This window comes from Chrysemys picta, chromosome 5 (genome assembly GCF_011386835.1).
Source record: "Chrysemys picta bellii isolate R12L10 chromosome 5, ASM1138683v2, whole genome shotgun sequence".
In the NCBI taxonomy this organism is placed as follows: domain Eukaryota; kingdom Metazoa; phylum Chordata; order Testudines; family Emydidae; genus Chrysemys; species Chrysemys picta.
The window spans coordinates 98750863-98765125 of NC_088795.1; the positions used below are offsets into that span (position 1 = coordinate 98750863).

The window sequence follows — 14263 nt, forward strand, 5'->3', positions numbered from 1 at the left end:
AAGGATGTTGTACAAATCCTTACAAAATTGATTAGGTGGCTGAAGGCATTCATTTATCTTTTTCAGAAAATTAGAAACAGGAAACTTTTTTAATAATGGAAATGCTTCCTCAGTCAGAAGCATAGTATAATGTAGCTCTGAATTTGTGAGGAACAACACAAAATTACATTTGGGCAATCTTTGGCATTTTTGCTTTGTTCACTCAGGCTCATACCCTCACCACATTCTGGCTCACAGGCCCAATAGGCAACAGAACTAGAGTCAAACAGGCTGCTGCATGCATTTTCTAGCATGTCATGTAACTGCTCTGCTGGGGCTCAATCAGAAGCAGTGCAGAAAATGTTTTGGGCATGCTCACGGGCCTGGCCAATTGATTTGTGAAACATACCCTACATAGAAGCCATACAACAGATGCAATAGCAACTGCGAAATAGTTTTACTATACCTCTGTAGTTTAGAAAAGCAGGAAAGAAGATTCCTGATAATTCCCATCCCCAGCCCCTGTACACAAACCCTGGTTAATCAGGATTTGAACAGAAAGGAGGATTTAAGCTTACCATTCCTCAACCATGATGGTCTTTTTGTCTCTAAAGTACTTAGAATATATTTCAACTGGAGCTGGAAGATATAATTTCCAGTTCAAGTAGACATATTCATCCAAGCTCTGACTATGTACCCAGGGTCTTGGACAGGACTGTACTCAGGGCAGCTAGCCCATCCAACTGCTTGTGCCAGTGCAGCTACACTTCTATTTTTAGCATGCTACCATGATCTTAACTAGCAGAAATTACAAGCCAGAAATTACATCTTCCAGCTCCAGTGCAAAGATACCTTTACTGTCCTCAAAGGGTGCCTGACACAGATCTGTTCAGCAACTCGTCAGGCTGTTCTAAATTCAATAGTGAGACCATATTCTCCCACGAATCCAGTGGCTTTACTAAGTAAATATACTACAGAGGGAATGATGTGGCATTATTTTAAATATGAGACTTATCAGATTCTTTGTTCGATGTCTTATGAAAGTACCTCTAAAATAACCTAGAGGAAGTACGGTAGAGCAGAATGCAAGGCTGTTAGGTGTTTTACAGAGATTCCTTGGTTCTTTACCACACCATGCTCATCTTTCTGAATCTGTTTATTGAATGATGGAGTAATGTTTTTTCATATTGACTTGGTCTGAGGTTTTCTGGATTTTTCCATCAGATAAGCAACAAAAATAAGGCACTACATTTTTACTTCAAAAGTATTCCATCAGCAGTTTTGACTAAATACAAGTTTAATCTTAACTTTAGGAATTCAGAAGTTTCTCTTTGAAACCAAATCATCTTTAAAGAAGCCCACTATGGCTTGAGATGAAAACAGATGTTTACAATATTTGCAATTTTAAAAACCTTATATAGCCTATAATAGTCTATATTTATGCCCACTTAGAAAATTACCTATAACATATACCTGTATAGATAATGTTCTACATCTCTGACTTCTGGTATTGATTCCTCTTCATCAGAAATCTGTCGGGCTTGAAACTTTCGATCTTGGAGGTCATACAACATTACAACAATTAAACTGGTCAATTCATCTGGCTGCAACAGGAAAATAACCATTTAGAGAAATGGAAACAAAACAGGTAGGTCCCAATCATACAAAGAGATCCACCTCCAGACCTTTACACTCACAGAAGAACTATGTCTTCATTAGGACTACACATAAGAGTCGACATAGGTGGTTCCTTTAGAGAGATTGCTATGTATTATGGAGACTTATTTTGAATGAAAAATAGGTAGAGACATGATTTTAAGTGCCTACCTTTTCATCAATAAGACAGACTTTTATTAACTATTTTTATTGAAACACCCAAACTTTTAGTTCTCCAAGGTGAAGAAAAAAAATGGTTACATTTCTTTCCTTTAGAGTTTACAATTATAATTTTCCCCTCACCCTCCAACTATATTGTTCTCTTTTGCAGCAGATTGCAGATATATTAGAACAGTATTCCTCTTCATCCGACTGGTAACAGAAAAGTTACAGTAGGCAGCTTTAAATGTTAAATTGTTGGCAAAAGTGTTCAAATGTTTCTGTTCATAAAGATCATTTTTAGAAGTAGAATTTGACTGTTGTACAGTCAGTAATATTCAAGGTAAGAGAAGCACACAATACCTTTTTAATAGCTTTTCATTTTATTGCATAACATTCAAAGTGTAAGATTTTTTTTAAAAAATCAGTATTGATTCAACCACTGCTACCACAGAAAAATTATTTCCATGCTGTCCTCAGCATTCTTATTAGAAATTTTCCACAACTGACACTAATTCAAAATCTTGTTGGAATTAGCAGGGGCATCCAGGACTGAATGAGCATGAATAGATTACTTTCAGCCCTAGGGGTTCTCTCATCAGGTAAGAGTTGAGGCTCATTCTCAGGGTAGGTTGGCACTACTGCTGCCAAGCTGTATCTGTTGTATGAACTTCAGTCCCCTAAACTGTAAATCTAATACCATTCATGTGCAATACATTCACACATAAGTTAAAGAGGAAGGTAAGAAATGGTGTTTTTATATATATAGGTATAAGTATACAAAGTACGTTAACTAGAAAAAAAGGAATTGATCCTCACAATAAACCCATGAATTAGGGAAATATCTTTATTTTACTAATCGGCAGACTGAAGTGCAAAGATATTAAGTAGCCACAGTTTTCCAAACTTGAATATCTGAAGTCAGCCACCTAAAATCCATATTTTGGCACCTACATAAGTGTCCTGACTTTCAAAGGTGCACAGTACTGTAAGATCAGTTTGAAGTCATTAAGTCAATGAGATATGGAGATGCTTACCCCTTATTTAAGTGCCTAAATTTGGCTTTAGGTGATATTATGCTAAAATTTTCAAACCTGGGCACTTAAGTCTCCTGTCTTAACCACAGTATTAACTTTGCTCCTTTAAAGTTCAGCTTAGCTTATTTAATACCCAGCATTGAGAACGTGAAGATTTAAGGTTTTGTAAAGTATACAGCTTTTAATACAAAACTGTAGACAAAGTTATTGATAACTTTATGAAATATTATGATAAAAAGCTAACCCCTCCAAGCAGCTTTCATTATTTCTTTGATTATAGATCATGAAATCCTAGAAATATAGGATTGGAATGGACCTCAAGAGGTCATCTATTGCATCCCTGCCCGCCCACATGTCACACAAAACCAGGATTAAATATACCTAGACCTAAAAATGCAATGAGGAAAATTTCATCTGGGGGAGAGGGGAGCGGAGAACCATCATTGAGGAGAAGGTTACTCACCTTGTGCACTAACTGAGGTTCTTCTAGATGGTTGTCCCTGTGGGTTCTCCACTTTAGGTGTCTTAGTACCTTGCGCTTGTAATTCTGAGATTTGTAGTATCAGTGCCTAGGTTGGCCGCGCATGTGTAGCAGCTGTCTCGCACCACTACGGGTGTCTACCTAGTGTGCGCAGCCAACCCTCCCCCAGGTTCTTCTCTACCTCCTGAGGATCAGTGTGAAACTCCAAAGTCGGGTAGTGGAGCACCCATAGGGACAACCATCTCGAAGAACCTGTTACTGCACAAGTTGAGTAACCTTCTCTTCTTCGAGGAGTGTCCCTGTGGGTGCCCCACTTTAGGTGACAGTTGAGCAGTGCCCCTCAGTGGAGGGGAGGGGCTTCAGAGTTGGTTTATGTACACTGGATAGCACTGAGTCCAAACTGAACCTCTACAGTTGATTGTTGTTCTAAAGTGTAGTGTTTAGTAAAGATATGGACTGATGCCCATGTAGCTGCTTTACAAATGTCTGTGATGGGCACATTGTTGAGAAAGGCCACAGTGTCGACATTGCTCTGGTGGAGTGTGTGCAAACTCCGGAGGGAGCAGGCAGATTGTTGTTTTGGTAACACAACTGGTTACATGGTGATATCCATTTGGATAGTCTTTGTTTGGATGTAGTTTGATCCTTTGATCGTTCTGTTGTGGAGGTCTTGTGAAGGACATGACTCAGTAATGGGATTGGAGGGAAGGCATACAGCAGTGGAGCGTCCCATTTCAGAAGGAAGGCGTCGCCCTGGGAGTTGTGTCTCACTCCGGCCCGAGAGCAGTACTGAAGACACTTGGCATTGTGGGCAGTAGCAGAGAGGTCTATGGTGGGGAATCCCTATTGTTTGAATATGGCTTTGAGGATTTTGGGATCCATCTCCCACTCGTGGGAGAAGTTTGGGAGAAGTTTCTGATTAGTTGATCTACTGTTGCGTTCTGGCGACCGGGCAAATAGAATGCCAGAATGTCTATGCTGTTGGTGATGCACCATTGCCAGAGATGAACTATTTCTGAACAGAGGGGATATGATCGAGCCCCCTTGGCAGTTTAGACAAAACATGGTTGCTAGATTGTTCATGAGAATCTTTACAGTCTTCTTGTGAATTAGAGGAAGAAAGTGCTGGCAAGCATTTCGGACTGCCCTTAGCTCCAGTAAGTTTATGTGGAGATTGGATTCTGCTAGAGACCAGCGACCCTGGATGGTATTGTCGCATAAGTGTGCCCCCCAACCCAGGAGGGAAGCGTCTGTGGTGATCATCACAGATAGAACTTTTTGTAGGAAGGGAACACCTGAGCAGGTGTTGGTAGGGTGTGTGCCCATATGAGCAAGTGCTTTACTCTGCGAGGCATCATGAGATGTCTGTTGAGGGAGTGTCTGTGCAGACTATAGACAGGGAGGAGACAGGCCTGTAAACATCTCATGTGGAGCCTGGCATATTTTACAACAAACGTTGTAGCGTCATGTGCCCCAAAACTTGTAAGCACATTCTGGCGGACGTTTGTGGGCTGCCCCTAACTGTTGTAATTAGATTGGTTAAAGTGAGGAAGCGTTGGGGTAATCTCGCTGTCACCTTGAGATTGCCCCTATAAACTCCAAATGTTGGGTAGGTATCGTAGTGGACTTCTGAAGATTTATTTGTAAGCCCAAGGCCATAAAAAGGGTTATTGTTGTGTAAGTGGCACTGGTTGCTGCCTGTTGCATTGGTGCCTTTAGAAGACAGTCATCTAAACATGGAAAGATCATCACCTTCTGCCTGTGGAGGTGAGCAGTCATGTCGGCAAGAACTTTGGAAAAGACCCTTGGGGCAGTGGAAAGGTGAAAGAAAGCACTCTTTATTAGAAATGTTGTTTCCCTAGGATGAAGTGCAGGAATCGTCTGTGTGCCAGATGGATGGTAACATGAAAGTAAATGTCTTGTAGGTCGAGGGCCGAGAGTCAATCTCCTTTCTCCAATGTCGGAATTATTGTGGATAGAGTCACCATTTTGAAATGTTGTGTTTTCATGAACTTGTTGAGTTTCCATAAATCCATGATGGGCCTCCACTCTCCCCAATTTTTTTCGGAGTGAGAAAATAATGGAAATAAAATCCTCTCTCCCCCTGTGTTGAACTGGTACAGGTTCCACAGCACCTAACTGTAGAGGTTTATTTCCCGTTGTAACATGTGCTTGTGAGAGGGGTCCCTGAGGAGGGACAGGGAAGGGGAATGGATAGGTGGAATAGAAATAAAGGGGATGGAGTAACCCTGCTGGATAATTTCCAGAACCCATTTGTCTGTAGTGATGGTCTTCCAGACTGGGTAATATGGTGACAAAATGTAAATCCTGAATTAGGGAATGTGAGGTTCTCGTGTCCTCGACCAACACTCAAAATGTTTGCCTGGAAGTAGATGGTTGAGACATGGACGGATGATCTTGGGGCTGCCGGTGTCTAGACTGACATTGTTTGCGGCATTGGTCATACTGTCATTGGGGTTGAGTGTATTGGCCAGTGCAAAATCGTGGGTTATAAAATCTGCCTTGTTTCTTTTTATTTGGAGGGACAAATTCCAAGTTTCTTCAGGGTCGCCTGTGAGTCCTTCAAGATGTGCAAGGACGTGGTGGTGTTGTACGCAAACAGTTTTTGGCCTTCAAAAGGTAAGTCCTCGATTGTGGCTTGAACTTCCCTCAGAAACCCGGACAGATCAGAGAATCATAGACTTTAAGGTCAGAAGGGACCATTATGATCACCTAGTCTGACCTCCTGCACAATGCAGGCCACAGAATCTCACCCACCCACTCCTGTATCAAACCTGTGTCTGAGCCATTGAAGTCCTCAAATCATGGTTTAAAGACTTCAAGGTGCAGAGAATCTTCCAGCAAGTGACCCGTGCCCCATGCTGCAGAGGAAGGCGAAAAACCCCCAGGGCTTCTGCCAATCTGCCCTGGAGGAAAATTCCTTCCCGACCCCAAATATGGCGATCAGCTAAACCCTGAGCATGTGGGCAAGACTCACCAGCCAGACACCCAGGAAAGAATTCTCTGTAGTAACTCAGATCCCACCCCATCTAACATCCCATCACAAGCCATTGGGCATATTTACCACTAGTAGTCAAAGACGAATTAATTGCCAAAATTAGGCTATCCCATTATACCATCCCCTCCATAAACTTATCAAGCTTAGTCTTGAAGCCAGAGATGTAGCCAGGAAGCACAATGCCTAACAACGGATGTAGCAATCAAATATGTCTGCAGAATTGAGAGAAGCCTGGAGGGCCATTCTGGCGATGAGAGAACCCTTCGCGATGGCTTCAAGATTGAGCTTGATCAATTTTTGCAGGGGACAGTATGATGAGACTGCATGTGGCCCATCTGTGACTGCTAATAGCAAATATCCCCAACGGCCAACGACGGGATTCTAGAGGGGGAGGGATTGCGTTACTGCAGTGAATTCTTTCCCAGGTGTCTCTCTGGTGAATCTTGCCAACACGCTCAGGGTCCAGATGATCACCATATTTGGGGTCAGGAAGGAATTTCCCCCCAGGGCAGATTGGCATAGACCCCAGGGTGTGGGGGGTTCGTCTTTCACTGCAGCATGGGGTACAGGTTACTTGTAGGTTTCAACTAGAGTAAATGGTGGATTCTCTAACTTGAAGTCTTCAGTAACTCAGCCAGAGGTTATGGATCTATTACAGGGGTCGGTGGGTGATGTTTTCTGGCCTGCAACATGGAGGAGGTCAGACAAGATGATTATGATAGTCCTTTCAGGCCTTTAAGTCTATGAGAGCAAAAGGAGACTTTTAGCCACCTTCCTGGTCCTGGGCTGCTTTGGGGACTAGAGAAGCTCCTGAAGTAACAGGCAGCCCTGGTGGCGTGTGTAAGTCACAGCAGCCTCCTCAGGCTGCCATATGGGCTGCTGCACTGTTGAAATCTCTGCAGCACTGCATGCTGCAGCCACATCTTACATATGCTGCTCCGGCCCTACACATCACAACTTGAGTTGGGGTGCACCAAAGACAGCCTATGGCTGTCTTCCGCTGTCCTCTGTTCTCCAGGGAAATCCTCCCCTGGTTAAATACAGGATTTTATGGCCTCTTTAAATTGCTCTGCCCTTATATTTTGCAAAAAGAGACCACAACAAGGATGGAAATGTCACCCTAAGTCCTCATCTCTAAATACTGCCTTTCCAGAAAAGGGTTGAACTTGACTGAAGTAACAACATGAGGGAAGTTTCTGCTGAGCCTCCCCCTTCTTGAGGAGAAAACAGAAGACTCCAGAATTTCTTTAGCTGTCGGAATTTCCACGCCATGAGTGCTACTAAATTAATTCAAAATTAAGAGTAAAATAAGCTTTAGAACATTTTCAGACTTCTTAGTTTAAGTATTCCCTTTAACATTCTGGCTATTCAAAGTTGTCAACCCCTTACAAAGCATGGCTACAAATGGCAAGCATAAATGGCTGAATCTTCAGTATGAGTAGTGTAGTGAGGCGGTGTGGTGCCCCTCCGTCCCACATAGGGCCGAACTTCCCCTAACCCCAACGTGTGCGGAGCCACCGGGTCCGGCGCCCGCCCCTCTGAGGTCACGGCCTCGACCCGGAAGTATAAAAGCCCGCCTGCAGAGCTCAGTGCAGCCCAGGCCGGCAGAGAGAGCAGACGTCCTGGGCCGAGCTCCTGCTTGGGAGACAGCCGCAGGCCGCGAGCCGCCTGCTACCCCACTGCGCCGGTCGAGCCTACCTCTCGCCAGGTACCCCGAGGAGGACTGACCAAGCCTGCCCCGGGCCCGCTACCCCGAGGAGGACTGGCCAAGCCTGCCCCGGGCCAGCTACCCCGAGGAGGACTGGCCAAGCCTGCCCCGGGCCAGCTACCCCGAGGAGGACTGGCCAAGCCTGCCCCGGGCCAGCTACCCCGAGGAGGACTGGCCAAGCCTGCCCCGGGCCAGCTACCCCGAGGAGGACTGGCCAAGCCTGCCCCGGGCCAGCTACCCTGGTGGAGAGCTGCCGGACCTGCCCCCAAGCCCCGCACCAGAGGAACCGATGCTGTTGGACTGGCCCGAACCCGGTGTCGCCAACGAGGTAGGCCCCGAGAGGGAACACGGAAGTAGCCCTGGGGTAGCCGACCCCGGTCAGGCTGCAGAGACATGTGAGCCGATGTCAGTGTGTTTCGGTCAGGACACCCCACTGACCAGCAGCGGCAGTAACCGCTGCTAGGGCCCCGGGCTGGGACGCAGTGGAGTGGGTGGACCTGCGTCCCCCCCTGCCACCCCTGCTCACGGGTGGCAGGCTTCCCCCTCATCCAACGCTCAGGTAGGAACCTGGGCCTCCCCCAAGTGTATTGTTGCTCAGCCCCCGCACCAGAGGGCCTGAGCCCCTTAACTGACTGTTGCTCAGCCCCCACACCAGAGGGCCTGAGCCCCTTAACTGACTGTTGCTCAGCCCCCGCACCAGAGGGCCTGAGCCCCTTAACTGACGGTTGCTCAGACCCTGCACCAAAAGGCCTGAGCTAGCTGATTGTTTGCTCAGCCCTGCCTGAGGGCCTGAGCTCCCTGAACTGTGGGTCGCTCAGCCCCTGCATAAAGGGGCCTGAGCTTTGACTGTCTGTGCTGTAGTGAGTCAGTGTGGTGCCCCTCCGTCCCGGAGGGTAGAGCCCCGGCGCGAACCTACTACAAGTAGGTTCCTTTGTAAAACTATTTTTCTGTTGTATGCATTTATAATTCCCCTGTCCTCTCCCTCTCCCCACAGCTGAAAATTTAGCCCGGCGATTTAACAGGTCTAAATTGTATGAAGCTTCAAAAGGTAAAATAAGATTTAAGTACTTCAGTATCCTTCAGAATGAAAAAGATGCTAGATACATATAATAATGAACTGCACTATAAAGTAGCTTACTTTCTAACAGAAAGTTACTTACTATTGACTGACATGGGTAAAAACAGCTATCTAACAATATATTTTCAAGTAGATCTTGATCTGCAAGAGAAGAAAATACTGGTTAAATACATTTGTACAATACTGTAAAGTTTGTAGTATAAGTCAATAAAATTCATAACCAAGGCAAAGATTGAAAAATAAATTAATAGTTTAAAGACATAGTAAATTGTTAAAATCTTCTGATATTGCTTAAAGTACAAATTTAGCTGCAAAAGGTAAAATATCAAGGTAGCTGCATTCAGATCTGCCATTCATGTCAGAGTATTATAAGTTCAATGCAAAACATTTTAAAATGTACATTAGGTTTCTTAAATGCTTAAATTTATAAATATATGAAAGTTACATAGGTGTCTTGATCCCTCAAGTATTTCAATATAGCTATTTCTACTTTATAGACTTCCCAATAGTGGCTCCTTAAGGCAAAGATGCCTGTCTGCCATATATACTATTAGTTATAGAAGTGGGGATGGCTTAAGTTCTCTCCCCCTTCTGGAGACATAGGGTGAAATCCTGGCCCCACTGAAGTCAATGGCAAAATTGACATAATTGGCAACAATGGGGCCAGAATTTCACTCATCTTCTGAGGAACCCTGGAAATGAGAATGGTAGATGACATTCCCAGCTCTAGGACACAGCATCCACTAATGCTGCTTCAGACTTTTTTCTTTCAGAGCACTTCCAAGGATTTTCTTCTGAAGAAAATAGGTTAATATTACTGCACTGTACCTGCATATTACTTTTAAGAAAACCACACACCTGCCATGGAGAGAATACTTTTCTTGGTACCTTTGACTCAACTAAATCCACAATAGTATTTAGTTATGGAATGGTATGCATGACTATTAAAGACTTCTATGCCCATAAAGGAGAGGCAGCATAAAACAGTGCCCATACTTGTTCAAATGTGTCGCTACTGCAAGGTTGTTTGACATCACTAAGTGGCTTCAGATAGCTTTGCCCACTGTTGCATTTGCCCTCATCAGGAAAGCAAATGAAAGGACAAGAAAGCCCTGCCTCCTGCTGCTAGATCTATGAACCTCACTTCACACTGGGAAAATGGCTGCACTTGCTAATTTACAATGAAGTAGACTGTTCAGTTCTGGCACCCTTACATTAAGTAATACTTTATTAAAGGATTCTGTTCATACTGTGCCATGATTCATTTATTCACTCTTAAATAACAGGTGCACAGTTGGAAGATTAAAAAGACCTCCTAATTTCTGCTGACACCCCACCGTTTTTCTTCTATGGAGGTATATTTTTGGGGTGGTGGCAAGGAGAGAAGAGGAAGAGAGGACATTCTCCAAGATGTAGTAGTATTCTTAGCTAGTGAGAAGACTATCCAGTCTAGTTTGGAAGCATAAAATGATTCAGCTAAATTGCACTCTCAATATATAAGGGCATGCAGTGACAGATGTCTCAGGAGACAAGTACTCAAGATAATACAACATTTACCTTAAACATATCAAATTAAAAAAAATATCCACCCAAATGCAACCTCTGACTCGTAACCCACCATAACCAAAAAGTGAGGAGAATTACTGCTGGGGGATTAAATAATTAATGAGCCATGCATATTATTAATTTTTTGCGCAGAAAAAAAGCTTCTGCCGAAAAATTGCTACAGTTCCATCTTTTGCCCACCAGAGGGCGCTATTACAATAACAGCAGCAGCTCCCATCAGAAAACTTCTGTAGTGTCGTCTTTTGCCCACCAGAGGGTGCTGTGGCAATAGAACACAGCAGCAGCTCCCAGTCAACTAGGAAAGAGAAAGAGCCTGCCTTCTTCACAGGAGCTGCAAGGTCAGGAGACGGAGACTCATAAGGGCTAGTGGGGGAGGACAGACTGGTGCAGGGACTGAATGGGATTGGGGGCCACAGGGGGAGGGAGCTGCATGGTCACATGGTGATGGGGGAGAGGGTGCAGAGCTACATAGGGACAGGGGGTAGCTTAGTGGGGGCACAGAGACATATGGGGACATGGGGAGGGGTTGCAAGGCCACATGGTGATGGGGGAGTGGGTGTCTGAATGGGGGTGGAGGGACACATGTGGAGAGGGGGTGCAAGGACACACGGGGATGTAGGAACACAAGGGAACAGGGGCAGATGTGCCTGACTGAATGGGAGAGGCTAGGGGTCAGCCAGGGTCTGCATGGGGGAAGCTCCCTAACAATCCCTCCCCGCCCCCCAAATAAATTTGTTCCATACTTTTCCCACCCATATCCAACAACCCTCCAAGTTCACACCCAGGCTCCTTCCCAGCAATTTACTTCCCTCTCCCTCAGCTCCTTCATTACCCCTAACTCCCCCAAGCCTTTGCACCGCTTCTAAGGGGTGCAGGAAATACGGTTCTGTACTGTTGTTTAAATGAATTATTACTCAGAGTTCTGTATTAATATGCATAGTTAGGAATCTCTCTGTCAAAGAACATTTCCTGAATCTTTTTTGTTGTTTGTATTAGACATACTTGCTCACAGGTATTTTGAAATAAATGACCAAAAATAATTGAAACTGGTGTGATTATATTGTGTTATTTTGACAAATAAAATTGGAGAATTTTAAAATATTGTGCTCAGAATTTTTAAATTTTTGGTGCAGAATTCCCCTAGGAGTATAAGAATGGTTTAGAGCCACTGTTTGTTTTGATGAATACCCTTCCCTTGGTTTCAGTAGCAAAGGGACAAGATGAGGTTTAATTATTTTCTCATCTTATAGGTAATGCTGCGAGTCTGTCACAAAAGTCACGGATTCCGTGACTTTCCCTGACCTCCGTGACTTTTGCAGAGTCTGGTGCTGGCTCACAGTTTGGGTGTATGGGAGGGGGCTCAGGATTAGGGGCAGAGGTTGGGGGCTGCAGGGGGTGCTTACCTTGGGGTGGGAAGCTCCTGGTTCCCACTAGCATGGCTCCCCTGCAGCTCCTAGGTGGCTGAGGGGTCTTCATGCTGCCAGCGCCCGCAGGCCCCGCCCCCACAGCTCCCATTGGCGGTGGTTCCCAGCCAATGGGAGCTGCGGCAGCTGGCACTTGTGGCGGGAGCAGCAGAGTCCTGCCCTGGCCCCTGCCTCCGCTGCCTAGGAGCTGCAGGGAAGCAGAGCCGGGTAGGAAGCCCTGCCAGCCCTGCCAAACCCCCACACCCATACCAGCCGCGCACCATGGCAGGTAGGTCTCGAATTAATCTGTTTTATGATTTAAATATTAAGCACTTCAGTAAGTAAGTCATCATCCTTTTGCTTTTGTTTGGCTTCTTCAGGGCCAAAGGCATCTGGTGTCAGATTTGCTACTTTAATTTTTTGCTGTTTCAGTGAAAGGTTGGTGGCTAAGTCTCTTCCTTCCATGACTTAATCTGCTTGCTAGTCTCCTCCACTGAAATGACTGCAGTTCAGATCTCTGACTCACAAATTAGGACTAGCAGACATCTACTCATTGCAGAAAACAGCACACTATCTTTGGCTTGCATGCTGGTTTGGGCAGAAGTATTGTGCCCAACGCAGGCACAACATAGCTGAAAGCACTGCTATAGCACATGCACAAATGACTTCAGCTCCATCCTTTAAAGGGCATTGCTTGTCTGGGCCAGCCAAGCTCTGCTAACCATGCCCACTCCATAAACACCCATGCAAGGCAAATCTCAATTTAACCCTTGGTTATACATAAGGCAGTGAAGAACAATTCAGTTTTCTGAATTTTTCAGCAAGCAATTTCCATTGTCAGTAATTGTTTGTTCCTATCTTGTGCGTGCTTAATTTCACATTTAGTGCACAAGACTGTTGAGAAGAAGATTGCCAGAAGATAACCTTAAGATGTTCTCAACTATACTATATTTTGTGTTCATTGCATTTTCTGGTGCTCTGTTCCCCTCACCACTAAGAATTATTTTTGTTCCTACATTAGAAGCAACACTGTATCACCAAGAATAGAGAGTAACAGTTTCTTAGCCTTCTTTTAGATTCAGAGCTGGATGAAAAATGCCTATGCTACATCTTTCAGATGAAAAGGTCACAATAGCAGCAGGGAGAAGGAACGCACTTCTATTTCTTCTCCTCAAATTTCTATTGTTTAGCTACTATATCCTCTGAATTTTACCCAATGAAAGTTTCTTAGCATTTGGTCAGGAACAATTACTCTTTTCTGTTTGATCCAGGGAAACCTGATGTCACCACATATTTTAGGTAGTTCCCATGGATACTAAATGGTTTCTCATTTTTTATACTGACTCACTTTTGTGATGCAGTCATACTGAACTAAATCCTGCAAAGTGCTGAGCCTGCCACCATCTACTGTTAAAATCTCACAAAAGATGCCAGTGCTAAGTGTCTCTCCCTCATGAGTCTATTTTTGGAGTGAGTACAGACACAAAATGTAACTCTTTGTCCTTGAAATGGCCAAAAGGTAGGTGTTGCAGTGGACTAGCATGACAAGATGGATCAGGTAATATCTTTTACTGGACCAACTTCTGTTGGTCATTTGTTCAGCTTCTAAAGTTTCTAAAGAGAAATGCCATGTTTGCCAGTTCAGTCACTGTTAATTTTTTCCTCTTTTCTACTCAGTTTTCTTTTGGAAAGATTTCTCTCTTTCTTGGAGTCTAGTTATCTGGGACTTCTGCATTTTTGTTTTTTCAGTCACAAAAAAAGGAGTGAAATTACATGTGAAAGTACAGAGGACACAGCAGAAATGTCAGCTGTAAACTGGGAAGTTACTGCTACAAGCCAGCAAACACTTAACAAAACTAGTTGACACTATTTACAAGTGGCCAAACAATATGAATACTTGAACTCCATTTTGGTGAGGATGCAGTGTTAATTTATTCTTATGTTTAGGAGACTGTCCATTTTATTTTATTTTCCCTCTTACTGACAGTTTTGAAGGATTCCTCTAACAAAACATTCAAAGGTCTATTTTTCAGCCTCTATTTTTTAATGCACATTAATTTGATGTAGTGTATTTCAAACTGATAGTTTCTTTAAGCTATTGTCTGTTCTTGGGGGTTGGGCGGGGGGCTTGTTACAATGCATATCTATGAGCATAAGGTAGCAAAACTAGCGAGATC

At 44.2% G+C, this 14263-nt stretch overlaps 1 protein-coding gene across 16 annotated transcripts in view; it reads right to left on the reverse strand.

Annotated features, from left to right (window-relative positions):
• NSUN7 (NOP2/Sun RNA methyltransferase family member 7) overlaps positions 1-14263 on the reverse strand; it is a 56884-nt gene that overhangs the window by 30016 nt on the left and 12605 nt on the right. For all 16 annotated transcript variants that reach the window (XM_065596952.1, XM_065596949.1, XM_065596953.1 and 13 more), the window contains 2 exons: positions 9200-9258; positions 1453-1583 (listed from right to left, as the gene is read on the reverse strand). In XM_065596952.1, the coding sequence (XP_065453024.1) occupies positions 1453-1553 (101 nt within the window). In that variant the 5' untranslated portion in view covers positions 1554-1583; positions 9200-9258. The remainder of the gene's footprint in view (positions 1-1452; positions 1584-9199; positions 9259-14263) is intronic.